We start from the raw sequence: 22,964 nt of genomic DNA, 5'->3' as shown, positions 1-22,964 counted from the left end.
TTTAATGAATATTTTATCTGTTTCCTGTACAAATACAAGTTAAAGAATTCCTATTTACAAGCCATGACTGTTCATGATTAAAACAGAAATTTCAGCAATTTGCATTTTGCTCAGCAGTAATTTGAGGGTGGCAAAGGGTTTTTGTGTGACACGTGATTGCCCCAAAATTAGCAGCATGACACGTGATTCAGACCAAATTAGCCATGTGACTCAGGACAGGACATCATAACGTGATGTGTGATTTGCTGTTTTACAAGCACATGATGCGTGATCTACGAATTAGATTTCTGTGATAAGTGAATGTTCTTTGAACTAGAAGGATACCATTCATTCAAAGTAAAAAGACCAATAAATCATGGCAGAGAGGTGACACCTTTTACTGGTCTTTTTCTTCCTTTTCTTGACCTCTGATGTCTTTAATCTTCATGGATCTTCATTGTACTATAGGTCCAAATAATTGTGACACAATAGAAATACGTCAATTGAAAATAGTTAAAACTTTGCAAGAGAACTATGAGCTTTAGTAATATTTTTGTCCATTTTGTCAAATGATCATTTTTGGCAGTGCATCAGACCATATCCGAATCCAGCTATCGATCGAATAAAAGGTCTGAAAGAATATTGTTCCGAACAGCTAAAACAATAAGAGATGTGAGAGTTTGGTGTCATTTTATGCCACTTGAGAAGACAGTAATGAGTAAGCAATACACCACTTAATGTGTACCAATTCATGAAAGTCGTCATAAAAACCTAACTGAATTCAAAAGCCATGTTATGTCTTTCACAGACATAAAAACTTTGCTGTACAGAAAGGGTTTGCAGGAGTAAAGCTTTGACACAAATATTGCCAATATTATATCAATCAAAAACATGGCAAAGGTGACGTAGAAGTCTTCTCACTTCGTATTCAAGATCTCTGCCAACTCAGGCTCCCCATTGTGTGATAGGGGAAGGAAAATAAAAACAGGTGGACAGAGATAGCCGAGAGTGGTCTTGAGAGGGAAAAATCCCATCCCGCTAGGCTCGCTTTGCTTTTTTTTTGCGCTCATCGGAAGCCAGATGGTCCCAACTATGCCACCCTCTAATTTGATACTCTCCTGATACAGCAAACATCTTCAATTTGCATATCCTGAAATTATACAAACGTAAATGTCATTCACTTTTTCACTTCAATTTGGCCAAGTTTTCTTTTTGCCACTTTGTTTTGATTTAATTTCCTGTCGTGTACTTTATTAGTTGACTTTTCGGTGTAAATATAAAAGAGCAGCTAGTTCAATCAAACTGGAAACTGCACATTTGCCCATGCCATCGACAAGTTTTCTATTCATTTTAGTCTCCAAATGAGTTTTTCAAGTTAAACACCACTGGACTTAAATAAATTTATTTAGATATCCATTCCATTATTTATATAAATATAATTTCCCACATCCATTACCTGCTGATAATTTCAAGAGATGAAAAATGTGATACCGAGTAAATGCATTGTGTCTATGATACAGGCAACAAATGCAAAGAATCGTTGATGCACTTGTAATATTTCGATACAATTTTATATCATCTTCAGACTAAGGTGACATACAGTTAGCGGAGATTTAAATACTGCAAGATGGTAAAACAGCATTGGCATGTGAAAATACAAAACAAAGACGATACTATCAAGAGAATAGGCATGGTTCCCTACTGGCTTTTAAACCAGTGTTCAAGTATGGTGCTGAACGCTTGATATGGTAAGCTTCTCTATAGAGTAATAGATTCCAATTATCATCGCTATTATGTTTGTGCTACCATGCACGGTTTGGGTGAGAAATTCTTTGTTCATTGCAGTAGGTGGGTTTTTCTCATTGATAAAAATGTCTGGTAAGTTTTATAAGCCTTGTATGTGTTGGATCTGATCACAATCACGCAGATGTTTATATATACCACTTCCTTTGTCAGTGAGCGCGTGTTCTTGTGTGCGGACAAGCAGAGTTCTGTTTGTTTTGCTGATGTGCGAAGAATTGCAGCTGGGGCAAATGAATTCATATACAACATTTGATTGGCTTTAGGGACTGTTCATTTTTTATGAGCTAAGGGGGGCTAGTGGGATTTGGGGGGAAGCATGCAAAAAAAAAATGGCTTTCAAGGGGGGCCATCCCAAAAAAATAAGGGAAAAAGGGGGTTCACGTGAAATATTTTAGTAAAACTTTGAAATGGCATGTTTTAATATTAAAGAAAATTGTTATAGAACAAACATAGTACGTGGAAACTCTCCTTCTGCTTTAAAATAACATTGGACATTGTTTTCAGTCCGCTTCCTCTTTCTTTCATTTGACTGTCTGCAGTTTTCTTTTTTCCTTCTCCTTTTGTTGATGTGCTGTTAGTGTATGCCCTTGAATATGCTGTCATAACTTCTCTTCATAAGCTATAACTACAAGATCCGGAATTGACTTCTCTTTCTTTTGATTTGTGTTTTTTAATAAACAGCTCTCTGCAGTGTAGGGATTGTAAATTTAACAAATTGACATCAGTTTTTTATTGGTCTGTCCTCAAATTGATGATAAATTGCATCATAACATTGTTAAAATGGCTGGGGAACCACGATACATACATTTTATTTGAGACAGAGGATCGAGTATTATAAGAATGAATATCAGAAATATCCTGAAAGAGAGCTTTCTTTTTTACGAGCCGCAGGCGAGTAGTTCTGCAGTAAACTTTGACAATGTTATGACAAGATTTCTCCTCAATAAGAGGACAGACGGACAAAAAACTGATGCCAATTTGTTTTTTACAATAACAGGACCCAAAAGAGGTCAAATGCCGGGAATAAATGAGGGGAAAACTTGCCGTAAACTTGCCCTAAACAAAGCTAAGTGAATTTTATTCAAAATGACATGAACATTGTCAATAGCTTTTCTCGCTTTTTGATTGGCTACTTAAGAAAGTCAATAAAATCCCATTGGTTAAAAAGTTGACAGTTTGACAGCTGAATGTTGAACTGTTGAAAGCTTGCATAAATTGAAATTTTATCTGTTTGTACTCTTATGGATAAAAATGAGCCAATCAACGCCAGAGAAATTAGACAGTTATTGTAAAAATTGTCCTCATAGTGAGCACAATAACGTGACGTAGGGAAATCAATAAACAATAGTCTCCATTTGGCACAAAAATATGCTAGGATATTTGTCTGCTGACATTATCTGTTTTAAGAAGCGAACAGATAATGAGCTTTAAGGAACAGATACTGTCCAAGGACAAACATGCGAGCATATTTTCATGCCAAATGGAAGCTATTATCCTTCAAGAATTTTTCACAATGCACGTGGGGAATATTGGGGAATATTCTTGGATATTCCCCAGTTTCAGCTGGGGAATATTTGGTCATGTGACCCATTTAGACCAATCATGCACTAGAGAAAATATTTGATGGATTATAATAGAGAATATTAAAAATGGTAAAATCTTGAGAGAGGGTTAATTTTTTGGGGGGGGTCATCCGAAAAAATGACTGCTTGTAGGGGGCCATGTAAAAAAATTAGTAAGCTGAGGGGTGGTCATGCAATTTTTTCATGATGCTTCCCAAATTCCACCAGCCCCCACCTCCCTCATAAAAAATGAACGGTCCCTAATGGCAGAGTTTTGCCTTTAGTGCTTGTGAAGAAACATAATTCTGTGGTCTTCTGTTTTATTTGGAGATGTCTTGTCGACCTAAATGTGGACATATATTCACTTTCCAACTTCAAAGATCTTTATTGGATAATACGGGCAGATTTGTAGATAAAACAGATAGTCATGGAAAACAGACCTTTGATAACAGATCTTTCTTTGATAACCACAAAATTGGCAATTCACTCGAACTGAAGAGGTCCAGGTTTCTGGCAATTAAACACGTCTCTTTTACAGGAAGAAGGGTATGTAAATCAACTCAAAAAAGCAATTGAAGCTGTCCAAGAGGAATATCAAGAGGATAATTCTGTTAGCACTGCCCTAATTTGGGAGATGATCAAACTAAAACTTAGAGAACAATCTATGATGTATGCAAAAACGAAAAAAAACCAACATGTCAAGGATGGCAAGAAGAATTAGAAAAGACTATAAATTGGCTGCAAAAGAAAATTGATTGTAGCTCAAGGGACAAATCTCGACAGCAAGAAATGCATAGAGAATTAGAGAAAAAGCAGAGAGAACCTGAACAAATAATAGAACATAAAACTAAAGGCACAATCTTAAGGTCGAAATGCAGATGGTATAACAAGGGGAAAAGAATACGAAGTATTTTTCAAACCTTGAAAAAAGGCATTGTAAAAACAGCGTAATCAGCCCATTAAAGATCAATGACAACAAATTTGTCACATCTGATAAACACATTTTGAATACTTGTAAATCCTTTTATAAAAATATTTATAGTTCTAAATTTCATTGTGGTGATTGCAATGAAACTCTAAACTCTAAGACGAATCACAAGATGCTAACTCCGGAGGACAAAGAAAAATGCGAGGGCTCTTAACTAAGGAGGAATGTTTACAAGCTCTAAAAGACATGAGCCTCAACAAAACGTCAGGTTCTGATGGGCTGCCTATGGAATTTTACAAGGTATCGTCTTTTAAATGCCCTTACTTATGCCCACCGTAATGGACAACTATCAGTGAGTCCAAAACGGAGAGTAATAAAATCAATACCCAAAAAAGATGCAGAGCTGTACTATGTAAAAAACCGGCGAGCGATAACCCTTTTGAACTGTTACTACAAAATAGTAGCAAAAGGTATTGCAAACCATCCCAGAAATGTAATCCCCAAGATTATCAATGACGATCAGACTGGCTTTCTCAAGGGCAGATTCATTGGTGAAAATATAAGATTACTTGATGGCATAACAAATCACACTGAGACTTAAACAACATTCCCGGCTTATTGCTGTTTTTAACCTTCGAAAAAGCCTTCGACACAGTGGAATGGCCTTCCATTTGGAAAACACTGGACTCGTTTTTTTCGGACCATCCATTACAAATTGGATCATGCTTTGCTATCAGAATATAGAAAGTTGTTTTAAATAATGGGTGGGCAAGTAATTTCTTTGCACTTGAAAGGGGTGTCAGGCAAGGCTTCCCCCTTTCATCTTTTTGCTCTTTGCAGAAATATTAGAGGAAAGAATTAGGACAAACAAAGATATAGAGGGAATTTCTATCAAAGCAAATGAAATTAGAATTAGCCAATATGCTGACGACACCACACTTATCCTTATGGTTCAGAAAAATCTCTTATGGTCGCTCTGCATGATTTAGCACTGCTTAGCACTATATCTGGCCTGACACTACCAAGAAAACAGAGGTACTTTGGATAGGCTCTTAAATGTACACTGGCCGTTAAGATCAGCTCAGTCCCGAAATTCAAAAGACAAAGACAAAGTAAAGTCTTTCGGTGTGCAGATATCAACAAACCCAACAATAAGTATAAATAAAAATTACAGAGAAAAATTAGTTTAAGCTTCTTCACAGACGTTTGGCAACAATTTCCTAAATAAAATAGGTTTAAGACCAGATGATTTTTGTACTTTTTTGTAGAGATGAGATGCATCTCTTATCCACGTTTTCTGGTCTTGTAGGAAGACCATACTTTTCTGGAAAAACTTTCAAGATTGGTTAGTTAAAAATCTCATGTCGTTGAAACCTAACAGCTCTCTGTCATCGGCTGCAGTTCTTGGTCAAAGAACCAATTTCTTTTCTAACACAAAACAATACTTCTATTTCCTGGTTGCAAGATATTACATTTGGACCTGCAAGACGCGTGAAACAACCCCTAACGTAGAAGGTTTTCCAAGCTTTCTATCTATCTTCAGTCTTATGGAAAATAATCCCTAAACCCCCATAAACGGATTTTGTAACAAACTAGACAGAAGCCATGTGAGTTCTTTTTTTCCAAGTTTTGACGAACTTACTGTTGACTCAAATATTTCCTTCCTTTCTTTCAAGTACAATGAATATACATGTAGTTTTAACAGTAAGTAACAGTAACAAGTATATCGCACCATTGCATGTCTTGTGAGCAGCACTAGCCAATTTACATTAGCTCTTTTTCTATACAAGATTTGTTAATACTGTTAATTAACTAAAAGGAAAGTTTTTGTATTAATAATGCATGTTAGTGTGAATAATGTAATATTGTCAGTAATGTAGTATTTAGTATTGTATTTGATGTAATATGAAAGTAATGTAGTATTAATTGTAAAGTTATTGTGAGTAATGAAGTATTGTAAAAATGAATAATTGTAATGTCTGTATTGTGATGCAAAAAAATAGGTTTAGATACTCCAGCATATCTGCCTCTTATTATTTACTAGTCTAAGATTCTTGTTATTGTTTAAGGTTGGAAGTAAGTAAGTAAAGTTTTTGTAATTATTTAATATTGTTAATTAGATTGTACTAAGTCCTCAGTAAATAATTAATTAAAAATACTCAATTAAGTTTATTCTTCATTTCCCTACCCACCTTGTACAGTGGTTTGAGCGTTCATTTATCAAGCAGCGAAGGACTGGAACAGCCTCCCACGTAAATTAAAAGACACACATGTTTTATCTATTTTTAAAGCAAAACTGAAAACTTCTTTGAATGATTTTAGCTAATTTTAATCTTTAGAATTTTAACTTTTTAACTAATATGAACTCTTTTTACTCTTATTTATTTTAGCTTGTAGTAATTTATTAGGTAACTCTTATTTATGTCATTTTAGGTGATTTTTATTTGGGAGGGCTCCACTGAAAACCGCCTTTGGCGAGTTGGATTCCCTCACTAAATATTATTATTATTATTATTATTATTATTATTGTTAAAGATTTGCACAGCTATTGATGATATTGAAGCTGGTTTCGTCATTGGCTCCGGGCAACAACAAGTTGCCTAGGGAAGCCAAGAAACACCCCTTGTTTGCTTTTTCTCTTCTTTCTTCATCTCCCGCACCTTTGTAAGAATTCTTGCCGACCCCAGCAATGCACATCTCTGGATCAGTCCAACAGGAATGCCCACCTCAATGGCTCTCAGATTGTCATTCAATCTCAGTGGTAATGATCCCAATGCTCCCACTATCACTGGAATAACCTTTGTCCTCACACCCCACATTTTTCGAACTTCTCTTGCTAGATCTTGATACTTTTCAACTTTTTCATCTTCCTGCTCTCTCACCCCATTATCCTCTGGAATTGCCACATCTATAATCTGACAGCTCTTGTTTCTCTTGTCAATGATCACCAAATCCGGTCTCCTAGCCCCTATTTCATGGTCTGTTTGCACACTGAAGTCCCATTGAAGTTTGTAATCCTCATTTTCAAGCACACTGTCTGGAACATGGTCATACCATCTCTCCTTTTATTCAAACCCACATTTTCCTGACAGGTCCCAATGGATTGCTCTAGCCACATTATCATGTCCTCCTTTTGTATTCTTTTTGTGCCAGTTTCGAGCGCGAACTTACAATATGGCTAATGGTCTCGTTACTCTGCTTACAGATTCTACATATTATTATTATTATTATTAATGCAAAAGTACTTTGAATTAAAGGACATAATTGTTAAAGAGGAATGCATCAATTCCTGTCCCTGTGTTTATGGTGGTAAACCAACAGGGCAAGTTATGATACTAACACCTATGCAACAAACAATTTATTGATGGAGCCCATAGAACAATCACAGGAGGTAAAAATGGGTGTTAGCAAATTCCCTGACAACATGCACAAGGTGAATAATAGTTTGTAACAAGCATATGTTGAGTTGAGTGAAGTATGGCTAGGAGTCTGCCCAGTGGGAGCAAACATTAAGCCACTGACAAAACAAACTCAGAGGAAATTATGAATTTAGATCACCCTAGACTGCCCAATTAACTATGCAAGCTAGCATATAACTGGGTATATAATACTCATTATCTTCAACCAGAGGTTGGTTAAGTTATGCCAGAACAAGGGTGTCAGTACATTGCTTTATAAATGCATCAATGCTTTTGTATTGGGTATTCTGAACCTCCAGTGGGTGATAGACTTAGTAATGTGCCTGCTCATGTGGCTTTGTTTCGTTGCAATGTTTGAAAATGGTATGCACTGAATCCATGCTGGAGCTAACAAATTTTAAAAGCTGCATAGAGTTGCTATTGTTTTGGAAATTCTTAGGATGATTTCTCATGGATTTGATAGTTTCAAGAACATAAATATTTGAATAGAATCAAAGGTTATTAAGGGAACAAATTAAAAATGACTTACAAATAAGATAACCCACTGTTGTTTAAAGTTGAATGACGGAAATTAGTATAATAGGACAATCACATGACGGCATACAGTTTATTTGTGGCCTGAGTTGCATCATTTGTGCCCGAGCAGAGTGAGCGCACAAATGATGCTACGCGGGACACAAATAAACTATAGGTCTGACAAAAGTCATTTGATTATCATTATTATCAATACACAAGGCCAAATCGTACAAATTCATTTAAATTATTAAGAAAAAATGTTTAAAAGAGATGTAACATGAAACTATGATGAGGAAAGTTGTTGCTATAATATGATTAGCTGAACAAGAGCCAATTAAACTTCCTCTCTGTTTACATTAAAAGTGAAATATAATACAGTTTTAAAAAGATTAGTAACAATGATTAGCAAAAATCAAATGACTGCCTTGTAAGCTCCTACCATCCCTCTCTGGAATTTCAGAATTTCTCATCCCCCAACTCTATTCTATGGTCACATACCAGACAACCTATCTGTATTGAACTTAACGTCTGTGGGGTTACCAGCAAACAGGCATTTCAATGACAGCAGGCCTAGTTACTAGAAGCAAGAGGAACTTAAAAGTAAAGATGGTCAAAACAATGTGATAACCTTTGTTACAGCATTTTATAACAGTGAATATCAAAAGAAGAAACGTCATCCATACCTGCTGGCCCTGCTGCTCATCTAGCGTACATTGATCTGTATAACTAGGCATTAAAGCTTTCATCCAAGATACCATTTCCTCCTACGAACAAAAGCCTATATTACTCAACCTCACATAAGCTACATTTAGGTTGACTTCATGGTATATTACCAGCATTGTAACTAACTTATTATGTTAATAACCTGCTTTCTCTTGATGAATGTCATTTACTAACCAATCCTTTCTTTTTTAAGTCTTCTGGAATCCTTACTCTCTCTTTGAAAAAAAAAGTTTGCTGTGTGAACACATGCAACCTAACACTTGGTTTTCATACAATAGAGGTAACAATAATTTGATCCATGATCAAAATGCTCTGCTTGAAATGGTTTTGGGAGTGTAGGTGAGTTGTGTAGGTATGCAATTGGAACTATTTCAGATTTCAGATGGATGCTATTAAGAAACAATACGACCAATAAAATTAACCAAATTTCAGATCTATGCCTCTAATACTCAAGCTAGAAAAAATTATCTGTTAAAGTGTAGAGCATGTATGGGAATGCTATTAAAGAAAATGCAAATGATACTGTATGGCCATATTCACATAATTTGTGTGTTCTGTTTGCTGCTTTTTTATTCTGATTTGCTTTTGGTTTAGATCTTGTCTTATAAGGGGCAAGCACAGGGCAAAATGACTGGCTGTAAGAACAATTATTGTTGTGAGATTATGCAATATTACTGTGTAACCTCATGTAGTCATCGGTCCTGTTGAAGGTTTGAGGATTTTATGAAACCTGAGAATCTCTCCCCTGATAAGTGTTAATAGCTAATGAAGATAGTGAAAACTCGCCTGATGAGAATTAATAGTTCATGAAGATAGTGAAAACTCAAGACGAAATTGCATTGTCGCATTTACAAAGCGGCAGACAAGATGATATTTAAGTTGTAAACTGCATTTGCTTCTAGTCAAATCCCTTCTAAACGGCCCAAACAGACCCAGGAGCACAGGTAAATAACAGTCCATTTATTTTGTAAATGATTATGTTATTGCTGATACAGTGTTCGCATCCCCTGCGCTTTGGGTGAGCAAGAAGATTTTCATGAACGCAAATCAAATGAGAGCTTTAAAGCTGCCTCCAGGCCAAAATTTAAGCTTGTTCTTTTGTTTTTTAAGCAGTGATGCAATGAATAAAATCCCAACTTGCGATGTTGCAGTGATCTCAAACCCTTTAGTGTGCGATATTTGTTTTTCATGCCACGGTGTTCGCTAAAATAAAGTTATTTGCAGTGCTGTGGTTTCTTGTTTGACCTTTCTCAAACCTAAATTTAGCATCAAAACTTTGTTAATCCCATGCTAATTTATCATGAGCACGTACCATTGTTTTCAACAAAATATACACACCATCGCTGCCTAGTTAAACTTCAATATGCTTCAGCTGCCAATCCGAAGCTGTTTTCATTAATACATAAGTTGACAAGTAACTTTACCTATGCTACAATGCACCCAGAGCTGGACCAAGTTTGTTATTGACTGCGTAGCTTTTTTAGCTGATTTATAGGCAATGAAAAGGGTTGTAATGTGTTCATTTCATGGAAAACAGTTAATGCTGCCCGAGACAATAGAAAGTTAACGAAGGTAAACGTTTGATTTACCCTGTGATCAACCATGGTTTAGGTCGGTAACCAAGGTTGAGATGATAGATATATCAAGTCCACTTGCAGTCGCATGGTATCTTGCACCCTGTAGTGTCCAGATTGCGTCAATCTCATTTGGTTGCATTTTTGACAACATTTGTTTTCATGGTAAAAAAGTACGCCAAATCTGCACCAGCCACTCGGACAATATATTCGAATGTTCCGCTAGATAGTCTGAAGTTCTCTTTCAACCATTTTTCAACAAAATTTCCGTGCGAAAGAGTTTCAAACCAGAATTGGTTAGCAAAGTCATCAAAAGTGCTTCCTCTCTGAGCGATTTCTGAAAGTTGCACATTTAACTAGAGAATGTTTGTGTGTAAACAAATACTTAGAAAGAATGTTCAGCCAGTTAATCAGCCTAGGGAATAACAGTTTATTTATTTTACATGGATGTAAATAATTGTTGTTTGGGTCCTCTGTGGTCTGAGTTCATTGACGGAAAATTAAATGTAACAAACAGAACTTAGCATTAACGCAGAGCCTGAATTAGGAAATTTTGAAAACCAAAGCAAATTTCCCTTTGGGAGAGTGAGAAGATTTTCATGAATGCAAATCGAATGGAAGCTTTAAAATTGCTTACAGGCCAAAATTTAAGCTTGTTCTTTTGTTTATGTTTGAATTCATGCTGACTTAAAGTCAAAACATGACATAACAGTCATGCAAATCTCATGGAATTCTTTTCTCGAGGAAAAGAAATGTATTCTGTAACTTCTTTGATCTACTTGGTAATGGTTGCCTTCACTGTGCAAAGTTCAAGGGATTTTTCATGTCACATTCCTTCGTTGTCCTGGGTCACATTACATGTAGGTTGCCTGTCTTGATCGTGCATGGTTGATTATTCACTCGAATTCGTGGCCATAATTTCCTTTCAGTTGAGCCTTGGTAAACTTGAGTGGCAGTTATCTTCGAACTAATGTAGACATCATACCGAGAGGTGATTTTAAAATTGCTCACTTTGATTTAGAGGTAATTTCTAGAATGCATCTGGTTGAAGCATGTGGTGTTCGACTAAAAAGCAATAGGTTACAATAATTCTAAGAAAAGGTGGCAAACAGAATTAAAAAGATAAAGACAAACCTAAAGATATTTCCTCCTTTCGATGTGCATTGATGATGCAATTAACACGATTGCTGCATGATATAATACGTACTGAACAGAAGTCTTACGCCACGAATCACATGTATTTTACATGTATATATTTTAATTAACATATTTTAATGTAGTAGTGTACACGACCCCACAAGCTTTGTAACTTTGATTCTTACTGTGTTGAAATAAAGGTTTTGTTTATGTTTATGTTATGATCAATGAGTTAAATTTTAAATCAAGTGTAACACACATAGGGGAAATGTCATGCCTGTTTGAATCCTACCTTAGCGTGAACTGAAAGCATTTAAACTTAGTTGAGTGATTCAAACAGAAAAACTTGAGTAATATATAGTCACTAAAGCCATTGGAAATGGATCATCACAATGAAGTCAATAAAGAAACAACTGTTCTCTGACGTTACTTGTAAACAAACTTCTTGGTTGAGGACATAGACTGCATGCAGTCTCTCTTTTGCTTGAAAATCCACGGAGAAGAACGCAACACACGCGAGAGGTGGGTCGTGAGTGTGCAAGCATGATATGCGAAGTCGCGAGCTGCCAACACTACTTGCAGCTGGCATGTCAAACTCACAGTCACACTTGTTTTGCTTTCTTCATTGCGTTCTTCCCCATGGATTTCCGAGCAAAAGAGAGACTGCTCACAGTCTATTGAGGACATCAAGATCAACAATGTTAAGCTGCTCTTGAGGAGTCTAGGAGCCTCTAGAAGAATGATCTTGTTGTTGGGACAATCCAGGACTGCGGCCTTGGTTTTCAGCCTGACTCTCCTCGCAAGCCCGTCTCTCTTGTTTCTGCCTGGTTTGACCATCTAGGAGAAAGTTTTTCTCATAAAGAAGTAAGTTCAGTTCAAAATGTCACGCCTGCCTGTGAAAACCAATTGCCTTCTTGCTTTTTTGCCTCGTGTCACTTAGACACGAGGTTATGTTGTGAGTTTGGTAAGTTCCTGTGTAAGACATTCCTTAGTGCAACCATTCTTTGCATTCCTAATGTAAGATTCCTGTGAAGGGCTGTAGATACCTGTAGATACCTGTAGATAGGTAGATAGATATGGTTCAGGCAACTTGCAGGTTAATCAATTTTGGCTACGTAAGACGGGTATAAAACAGGCCACGAATTGATGCCATTTGGAACTATTGATTTTAGAAATACCAGATTCAACCATGCTGTACAGATTCAAGACACCTTATTTATTTATTCATTTATTTATTTATTTTAAGGGGACTGGGATATAGACATGGAGACTCAAGCATTTGTAGCTATTTGTGACAGGCTGTTTTTAGCATTTTATTGTGTTAGTGCCTGAGCCCTCTGTTCACACAACTTGCTTGTGTTTAACTCAAATTTGACAACAAATATCAGGCTTAAAACTTTGAAGTGATGGGTTTCAGTCTCACAGAAAAATCTAAAGGTGACAATGAGTGGATTAAACACTAACCTCTCAAATGCATTTTCTGTGAATAAGCATACCAGTATGACTCACAAAAATTAATTGTTAGGTCCATGATCAATATCTCACTGTATATATACCAAAAACCTAAATGACACACATATATAGTGAGGGTTCTGGTGCAGCGCTCACGCACACAGTGCAAGCGTAACGCAACTCCTCATCTCAAGATTCGGAGTTGTGTTACGCTTGCACTGTGTGCGTTCGCTTGCGACCAGAACCCTCACTATATATATGTGTGTGTGCGAGAACAGCAGTTGTCGAAACCAAATTTTCGACAACCAATTTTCGACAAGGACACAGTGTTGCGTGAGTGCTGTACCAGATATGTATGTGTATGTAACGCAACAGCACAGCAGTAAAATTTGGCGAAATAGCGGGTCCAGCAAAGGCGCAACGTCTGTAATCAATATGCGCGGATGTGCCCTTCACTAGTTTATACAAAAACGCGCCAGAAAAATTTTCCTATTGGAGAGTTATATGCACAGTATATACACCGAAATGGCTGCCGCAAGATATTCATCCGATGTTCTGCAAATGTTCTATGGCCCAATACCGAGGGAGGAAAGAACAAACCTTCCCGAGCCGTTAAAACCTGTTTTTACTGCATTATATGACGGGTTCCAAATATCTCAAAACGATTTCCAAGAATGGCTCCGTGTGTGGAGAATGGCTATATCCGAAAGGAACCCAAACAATAAAGATCTTTTGAGGTTCGCAAGAGAAAAAAAGAAAAGATCACCAATTTGGTATGACAAGAAACACAAAGGCTAAACAGCGTAAAAGTAAGTTTCAGGTTACAAGTAAAGTTCTCAATAGAAAGAAACGATGAAACGTAATTCATGGAGCATTATTTCAAAGACGACGAACCCCACGTTTTCAAAAAGAATGATGAGGACCTGATAAAACAAAAATTTGACAAATTCATTGAAAACGCAAAAGGAGAAATAGAACACTGGTCCGAGATGGGATTGGGATGGGCGGTTGAAAGGATACAGATCGCGTACGTGAATGTTGCGCACTATCAGCCACGTCGCGGAGGGACCTATTTGCCACTTCCAGCAAAACTGGCGAAAAAGAAGGCAATAATCAATGTGAAAAACAGGGATAACGAATGTTTGAAGTTTGCACTCAGAGCCGCTTTATTCCCTCCGAAAAACGGGAAAGACCCGCAAAGACCAAGCAAATATCCGGTCAACGACGGCATCAACTACGCAGGCATCGATTTCCCAACACCGGTAAAAGAGACAGAAAAGCTCAAGGTGCAAAACCCAAAATTCGCAATAAAAGTATTTGGCTGGGAAAACGATTGTGTTATCATGCACCACATAAGCAAAAAACAAGCAAATGTGCCGCGGATAAACCTGATGTTAATCGAGTCAGGGGAAATTCAGCACTATTGTTACGTAAAAAGAGAAAGTGCTTTGCTATTCGATCAGAGCAAGAACAGAAACGCAAAGCACTTTTGTATGATGTGCTTGACCGGTTTCTCAAGAGCAGACTTGCGAGTCACAAAAAATATTGCAACGGTGTGAATGGCAGGCCGACAAGGATCATGATGCCAGAAGAGGGGGAAAACATCGTTTCCTTCCAAAACTTCAAAAAACAGATGAAGATACCTTTCATTATTTATGCGGACTTTGAGGCAATTATCAGAAAGATTATGGGCTGTGAGCGTGAGAGAATGCAAACAAGCTACACACAGAAGACCGAAAGGCACGAGGCATGCGGTTACTCTTACCTTGTTGTGAGAAGCGATGGTAAAGTGGTTGGTTCAAACACTTACAGGGGCGAAAACGCAGTGGGGGAGTTTTTAAGTGACGTTCTGCAGGAAGAGGAGAAAATAAGAGAAAGCTTGGCCACCCCAGAACCGATTGTCATGACGTGGAAGCACTGGGAAAATTTCAAAAAAGCAACCAATTGCCACATTTGCAATAAAACTCTGATAAAAGACGAATTCATGGATTCTTTGCCTGTCTGAAACGTTGAAGAAGCATGTGAAGAAGGTGAAGGTGAAAAATGGAGTTATTGGGGGCAAGGCCACAAAAAATGGTTCTACATGGCACAGAAAGAGAAGGACAAATGGGGTGTTCAAAGGCTAAAAAGGCTGGAAGACGAAAAAGACCAGTTGGAGGCAAAATCACAGGAAAACTGTAAGTACTGTGAAAAACCTTTACTTCAGAAAAACTTCAGAGACGTGGTAAAGGACCATTGCCACATAACTGGCAGGTTCCACGGAGCCGTGCACAGTGAATGTAACAAGAAGTTGTGAATTAACCCCAAGACGGACCCAATACCAGTCGTATTCCACAACCTGAGGGGCTACGACGTGCACCACTTGATGCAAGGGATGTCGAAGCTGGAGAAAGAGGTGAAATGCGTCGCCAACAACATGGAAAAATACATCACATTTTCGGTCGGAGGCCTGCGTTTCATCGACAGCTTGAACTTTTTGCAAGGAAGCCTTGATTCACTTGTAAGCGCAACACCGAAGGAGGCATTGAAAATAACATCAACAATTTCAAAAGGCAGCGACCTGCTTTTCAAAAAAGGGATCTACCCTTATGAGTACATGGACTCAAGGGAAAGATTTGGCGAGACGAGGCTTCCTGACAAAGAGAAGTTTTACAGCAAGCTGAACGATGAGCACATAACAGACAAAGAGTACGCACACGCGCAGGCTGTCTGGGAGTATTTTGAATACAAAACGCTGGGAGATTACCACGATCTTTACGTGAAAATGGATGTCGCGCTGCTGGCGGATGTTTTTGAGAACTTCCGAAACCTGTGCCTTGAGAAGTACGGGTTGGATCCGGCGCATTATTACACGTCGCCAGGCCTTTCCTGGGACGCGCTCTTGAAAAAGACGGGAGTCAAGCTTGAGCTATTCACAGACTACGAAATGCATCTCTTCGTGGAAAGGGGGATGCAGGGCGGAATCTCCATGGTGAGCAACAGGTACGCTAAGGCAAACAATCCGCTAGTACCGGGCTACGACCCCAGTAAGCCCAAAAAATTCATCATCTATCTCGACGCAAACAATCTTTACGGATGGGTGATGAGTTTGCCTCTCCCGATGAGAGGTTTCAAGTGGAAACGCGACGTGCCCGCAGAGGAGGAGATTCTTAGTAAGAAAGAGAACAATAAACATGGGTGGATTCTCGAGGTCGATCTTGAATACCCCGCAGAACTGCACGAGGAGCACAACAGCTATCCCCTAGTGCCGGAGAAAAAGACCGTAAAAAAGGAGTGGATGTCGGACTACCAAAAGGGGTTGATGAAAGACCTGGATCTGAAACCCCGGACAGCAAGAAGCTCCTGCTAACACTTCATGACAAAAAGAACTATGTTGTCCATTACAGGAACTTGCAGTTTTATCTGAAGCAGGGGATGAAACTGAAGCGTGTGCAGAGGGTGCTGGAGTTTGAACAAGAATGCTGGATGGAGCCTTACATCCGGATGAACACAGAGTTCAGGAAGAAAGCGAAGAGCAGCATCGAAAAGAACTTTTACAAGCTCATGAACAACTCCATTTTCGGCAAAACCATGGAAAACCTGCGTAACCGCATTGACATAAAAATAGTGCGCAGCAATGAGACGGACAAAATAAGGAAATTGATCGCAAGACCTTTGTACTCAAGGCATGTTTTATTTTCAAACGACATGGCGGGAATCGACATGCGAAAAAGCAAGCTGCTTCTCAACAAGCCGGTCTAAACGGGGATGACGATCCTTGACAACAGCTAGATCCTGATGTACGACTTCTTTTACAACGAGCTTAAAAAGCAGTACAGCTCAAAGTGTGAGCTGCTGTATACGGACACCGACAGCCTTCTTGTCGAGATTGAAACACAAGACGTATACGAAGACATGAAAAACAACATTGACCTTTACGACATGAGCGACTATCTGAAGGAGCATCCACTCCACTCAAACACCAACAAAAAGGTCTTGGGCAAGATGAAAGACGAATGTGCAGGAACCCCCATTGCAGAGTATGTTGGTCTGAGACCGAAAATGTACTCCATCTTGAAGGCAGACGAAAAAAATATCAAAAAAGCAAAGGGTGTAAAAAAGAGCGTTGTCAAGAAACAAATAACGCATGAACAGAACAAGGAAACGCTTTTCGGTGCGAAGCAGCAATGGCATGGAATGAACAATCTTCGAAGCGAGGGACACGAGATCTACGGCATGCATCTTAACAAAATTTCGCTTTCGCCATTTGATTCAAAGCAATGGATAGGCAACAATGGTATCCATACAAAAGCTTATGGATACACCTGCATGGATATATTGTCAACATTAACAGATGACGAACTTAGAGGGTTGGAAGCCGAAGTTTCAAAGTTGCTCTGGGGGTAACTGTGTGTTTGGAGGGACAACGAGCAGCTCTTCATGCACGAAGCTGCACTTGGGCCCGTCACGCAGATAGTAGAGAATGGGTTGATCCAGTTTGGAAAAAGATCTTTCAATGCTGAAAACTTTCAAAGACCAGATTGGATCTGTGGCTCTTTTCACGCCCCCTTCAAGTTCGCCAGGTTGGTAGAAATAACGAACTTGGACAAGAGAGGGGAGTATTTTTTTGCATTTTCCGACAGGCCTTGAATAAGGTGTCGACGCCCTAGCGTAAACAGATTTTTCTTTGATGGCAACGGTGGGTTTCTTGCCGATAAGGCTTGTGACCTTGTTGTTTAAAGCCGAGACAACTTCAGGAAGTCTTTTCACCCAGGCGGTGGACCACTTGCCCTCAGGGAGAAGGATTTCCACGGCGTACTGGTGGCCGAACAAGCGCTCCGCCAGGGAGCGGTTGAAACGTTCGACAATGGCCTGGTTGCGGTGAATGTCAACGCGCCCGTGCCGGATAAAGGTTTTGCGCTTTTCCATCTCTTTTGTGACAGCGCCCATGAATTCGCGCCCGGGGTCAACCTGCAGCATTTCAGGCCATTTGAGAAGCAGGCGCTTGCAAATCTTCTGAAAGGCCTGGGCGACCTCATCAGAATTTTTCGAAGTCAGGGGTTCAGCCTCTTTGTAGCGGCTGGCCACATCGACAACGGTCAGCACGTGTTTGAAAACTTTGCGGCCACGAGGGAGCTTGTCGTGCGGCAGAAGAAGGTCTGCCCGGTGGACCTTGTTTGCCGTGGGAATGTGGAATTTCGGTCCAGGAATTCACTTCGGCACGGGGACGTATATCTGCCAGAGCGCTTCCCTGATCAACCACTTTTTTGCGGTTTCTTCAGATACCTTGGCGGCCTTGGCTAATTTTTTAATCGCGGCGATTCTTTTCCAGTAGCCCCCGGGGCCGTAGTAAATCTTTGCGAGTTTGGTGTCCATATAAGTAAGGCATAAAAAAGTTTAAAGGAACCGGAAGGCCGTGTAGCCCAGAGCGAGCGCCCCAGTGCCCACGAATGCGAGTTCGCCCTTTTTCTGCTGCTCGCTTGGTTGATAGAAATCTGAGAACTTGGGCTCCTTGGGGGGTGCCATCTGTTCGTCAGGATGCGCCTGATTGTAGTGTTTGAAGGCGTAGTCCGTGTTGGTGAAGTTCTGCTTAGCCGAGGGGGTGTAAAAGAGGACGATCACTGCCACGTTCTCCCGAAAGGAAGATGTTATGCCGGTCATCTTCTGGGTCAGCGTCCAAACGCTGATGCCCATATGCCGGGCAGAAAAGGCGAGATTCACCAGCTCACCTGTACGCCCTTTCAAGTCTTTGGAGGCCGCGCAGTCGTCGAGGATTATGAGCGTGTTGGTGGCCTCGGAAAGCCATCTCATGAGCTTCAACCACTTTTCCACAGCGTGCTGTTCGCAGACTATGACATCCATTATTGGATCATTTTCACCAAGCCGGTGGTAGGTCTTGTTGTGTGTGAACGTAGGGCAGATGAGCATGATGTAATCGAACTTGCCCCGGAAAGGACCGTAGAGCTGGTCCACCACGAACCTGGATTTGCCTGAATTGGTCGGGCCCACGATGAGAGCGTTGAAGGGTATCTTGCTCGGGTCAATGTTCATATTAATTTTTGGATATCTTCATGTTGTCTGTCTATAATATTCCACTGGGAGTCGGAGATGACGAATACGTGGCAGTTCAAATCGACTGAGCTGGCTTTCCTCTCGATTTCCAGCTGGACACCATCGGTACTGTTCACAAGGCACTTCCCACTTCCGTGCATGTCGTGGTCTGACATGGTGCGCATATCGACCAGAAGCCCAAAATTGTCTCTGGTGTAAAACTTTGTCGCATCCATGTGCTCGGTTTTATTTTTTTCCTTCATGAAGAAGTGTTGGGCCTCTTCCGACATGTCCTTCCCTTCGATGCCGTCGTTGTAAATCATGTTGGGCGAGCCGTTGATCGTGACGCTGACTTTCGACGGATCCGTGAAGACGTATTTTTCTGAATCTCTGGCGCCATCAGCATACGGCTCTATGAAAAGTAGCAGGATGGCTTTTAGCGACCTTTTTTGGGCGTTGACTTTGATGTTCTTCCTCGTGTTGGCGTCTTTTTCGAAGGTCACCACTGTGTAACGCAACACGTGGTCATAGGCGAACTCTTTTCTGCTGGAGTAAACGCTGTACGCCTCGTCTGCCAGAGTCTTGCTGCAGATCATTTCGTACTCGAGCTGGATGTTCGTCAGCTTCTATTTCAGCTGGGAGCCCTTGACCACATGTTCAGCTACAGCAAGGGTTACTTCGAATACAAGGTCGTTGTAGAGGGCCTGGGGGTAGAAAACGCCGTGATCAGTTAGGATCTGATGGTCAAGCCTGATCCGGTACTTGCTCCTGTACACCTCATTCAGCTTTCTTTCAGCGTCGACGCCCGAGTCTTTCTTGTCTCCTGCGTTTGAACGGATCTTACATAGATCCTCGCTCGGAATCCCTTTGAGAATCCTGTTGTCTCGTTCTTCCTGCGAAAGGAAAAGGTCAGTAAAGATTTTGTAGATGCCGTAGCCGACTGTGTCTTGCAGGGTAGTGCCTCCGAACTTTATGTGAAGCCTGTCAACAAGCGCTCCCGTGACGTTCTGGACAAGGAAGTTGTTGGCATGCCCTCCAGAGAGGTCGATGTTAAAGATAAGCGCTAGCGAGCCCGGCACCAGAACCTTGTTCACGTTAAGCTTGGGCACTGCAACATACAGCGTGTCGCCGAGGTTGGCTTCAGTGCGGGAAACGGTGATCCGCTTGACCGCGCGCTCGGACTGCATGGCACGTAATGTTTTTTTGCTGTACGTTGCGCGAAGGTTCTCTGGAACTGACATTGCATAATATACGCCGGCGATAATTTTCTCAGTTAAAAAATAACAGGCTTGAAATATATCACTATTCGGAAGGCGGTGGCGAATTTGGTTACAAAGACCCGGACCTTGACAACCGGATTGACCACGACGATGATGGTACTGGAGAACAAGAGGTTAAAAGAACCCAACCTTTTGACCCAGGTGTGGCATCAACTCCCTACCAACCTGGTGCCCCCTACCACAAGGGTGAACAAACGGAATTATCTTCTATGCGGCACGAGCAGTCCGGCCTGCCTGACACTTCTTATGCTGAGACATCATTTTTTGGAGAAGATATCCCTTTGCTTGAACCAGATTTGGAACGGGAATTTGTCATAGACCGGTTAAAAAGAGTATTTACCAACTTTAAAGAGAGTAGTTCTGCAATTATGAAAGGCACCAAAGGGAAAACCAAGGGTAAAATTGTTGCAGTAGGTACAGGTGGAGGTGAGTACAAGATTATGAAAGATGACAGGATAAACTTCACAGAAAGTTTTTTAGACAGGTTTGCGGACAAAATTGGGCCAAGAGCTGCAGATATCATTGTGGAAGACCGGGATACCATCAGAGAAATGAAACAAAGACAAAAAGAGGCAGAGAAACAACTACAACAGGCGGAAAAACTCGCTTCGCAAAGAGAAGAAGAAAAGAAAGAATTGGAAGTTCTGAGACGTAAAATCGAGCAAACCGTCGCTAAGATTGTTGACATTCAGGATGAACATGGTTTGAATCTTGAAAGTGAAGCAGAGCTGCATAGGCTCAAAGAACTGAAAAAGAACTATCAAAACGATCTTGAAAACAAGAAAAAAGAATTGGACTCGCTTACAAAAAAATCAAGAAACATTGAAAAAGAACCAGAAAAGGTAAACAGACTCAGGGCCAGCATCGCAGCAAAAGAAAGTGAAACAAACGCCATGGAAGAAAGGCTCAACCAAACAAAACCATTGGACGACCTGAAAGAGCTGGAAAGCGAGCTGCAGCACCAAAACGAGGAAGACCAGGCAATCATCCAAGAGGAGAATGCCTCGCCCTCTGAAAAAGAAGCCGCAGAAGGCAGAGTTGCAGAAAGAAACGAGGAGTTCGCGCGTTTGCAAACTCACATCGTGGAAAGGGAAAGGGGGCTGCCTCTCTTGGAGAGGGTCAAAGAGATCTTCAAAAAATATGGCATGACGTTGACCGCTATTCTTCTCGCTGCCGGGACCACAATCGGCGCTGTCATTGGGGTCCTCACGAGAGGTTTGAAAGCCACCAGTAAGGCTTTGGGAAATGGCCTCAAAGATATTGCCGCGAGACTCGGTCCTCTGCTGCCCAGGCTGACTGGCTCAATTGTGAGCTTCCTGTTCAAAGCCGCCGGCCAAGTTGTCGGATTTCTGGCTGAGGACACCTGGCTGCTCATTCTTGCCGCGGTGGCCTTTTTGTTCGAAAAATATTTTAAGAAGCAGCGTTAATTTACCGCCAAGCCATGAACAGCAACGCCAATAATCCAACTACACCGACAATGACAGCCATTTTGTTAATTTCGTGTTGTGGTGTTTTATCTGGAGCCTTGGGCTCAATTTTTTGTGCTGACAGCTGTGCTTGTTGAGTTTCAGACGAAGATGGTTTTTTCGATTTGGCTGTTGTGGCTTTGTGTATCGGGTTGGACGGATGGCTGTTGGGAGGGTTAATCTTTGACGGGCCGCCTGCCATGATTTTGAGCCCAAGTTTTTTTCGTTTCTGGATTTACCTCGTTGTTCACCCCAAGTTTCATCCCAGAGACCGCCTGTTTCAGCTTGTTGTTGTAACCGATCATGCTTGCGGTGCTGATTATCATTTGCACGGGCATGAGCCAGGCCATGGGGGCTACAGCGAGATTGAGCCTGACCTTTGCTTGATCCACTGCGAGCTGGTAGCTTTGCACGCTCTGTGCCAGGTCGGGCTGTCTGATTGCGTCTTCCATCAGCAGCAGGAACTTGCTCTAGGCTTCTCTCGCTCGACCGCCCGAACCGAGAATGCTGCTGCGGACATTGACTTGCATGCCCAGAACGCAGTAAACGAAAGCCTCGATTGACTGGTTGATTCGTGCCAAGCCTGCCTGCATCAAACCTGATGCTGTGTTTGGCGCGAACCAGTCCGATTGGGTATCAGAAGCGGCCTCCAGCTCGATGTAATAAATCAGGTTTCCTTGAATCGCTTTCCTGCCTTCATCGCTGAATTTGTTCCATCCCGGGTATTTATAGTTAGTTTTTGACACGCCCGTGCCTGACGCGTACACGTAAATGCTTCCCAGACCGTGGTTTTCCACGTGCGTGAAGCAAAAATTGCTCGAGGGGGCAATGCCGAACTCGCTGCGTATCCTTTTGTACAAAGTGACGTCATAATGATTATTGTATTGGTTGAAAGGCGGGTCTCCGGGCAAAGCGCTCATGCTCTGAATTCCTCCTAGCTGGAACAAAATGCACCTGACCGTGAAATACATGTGGAATTTGTAGAAAGCTCTTATCTGCAGGGAGAGATCCATCCCGCTGTCAAAGATTTTTTGCAAGAAACTCCGCACCCCTGTGTCACGCAGAAAACTGCGAAGTTGAGCTGCTGCGGCCAAT

The 22,964-nt window shown here is 40.9% G+C and overlaps 1 protein-coding gene and 2 pseudogenes across 4 annotated transcripts in view; 2 read left to right on the top strand and 1 right to left on the bottom strand.

Moving 5' to 3' along the window:
- Nucleotides 1-22,964, bottom strand: part of LOC110053785 (uncharacterized) — a 123,941-nt gene that overhangs the window by 37,677 nt on the left and 63,300 nt on the right. For 3 of the 4 annotated variants that reach the window (XR_016207827.1, XR_016207826.1, XM_089291453.1), the window contains one exon: nucleotides 8,891-8,971. The exons of the other annotated variant lie outside the window; for it this stretch is intronic. Coding sequence is in view for 1 of the 3 variants with exons in the window: in XM_089291453.1 (XP_089147579.1) it covers nucleotides 8,891-8,971 (81 nt within the window). In the remaining 2 variants the exon portion in view is untranslated. The remainder of the gene's footprint in view (nucleotides 1-8,890; nucleotides 8,972-22,964) is intronic. 4 annotated transcript variants of the gene reach the window in all.
- On the top strand, nucleotides 13,598-15,756 carry LOC149111041 (uncharacterized; annotated as a pseudogene).
- On the top strand, nucleotides 20,610-21,848 carry LOC149111040 (uncharacterized; annotated as a pseudogene).

Source organism: Orbicella faveolata, unplaced genomic scaffold, assembly GCF_042242905.1.
Source record: "Orbicella faveolata isolate gen_17 unplaced genomic scaffold, um_ofav_v1 contig_24, whole genome shotgun sequence".
Taxonomy (NCBI): domain Eukaryota; kingdom Metazoa; phylum Cnidaria; class Anthozoa; order Scleractinia; family Merulinidae; genus Orbicella; species Orbicella faveolata.
This window is presented reverse-complemented; position numbering and strand designations above follow the sequence as displayed.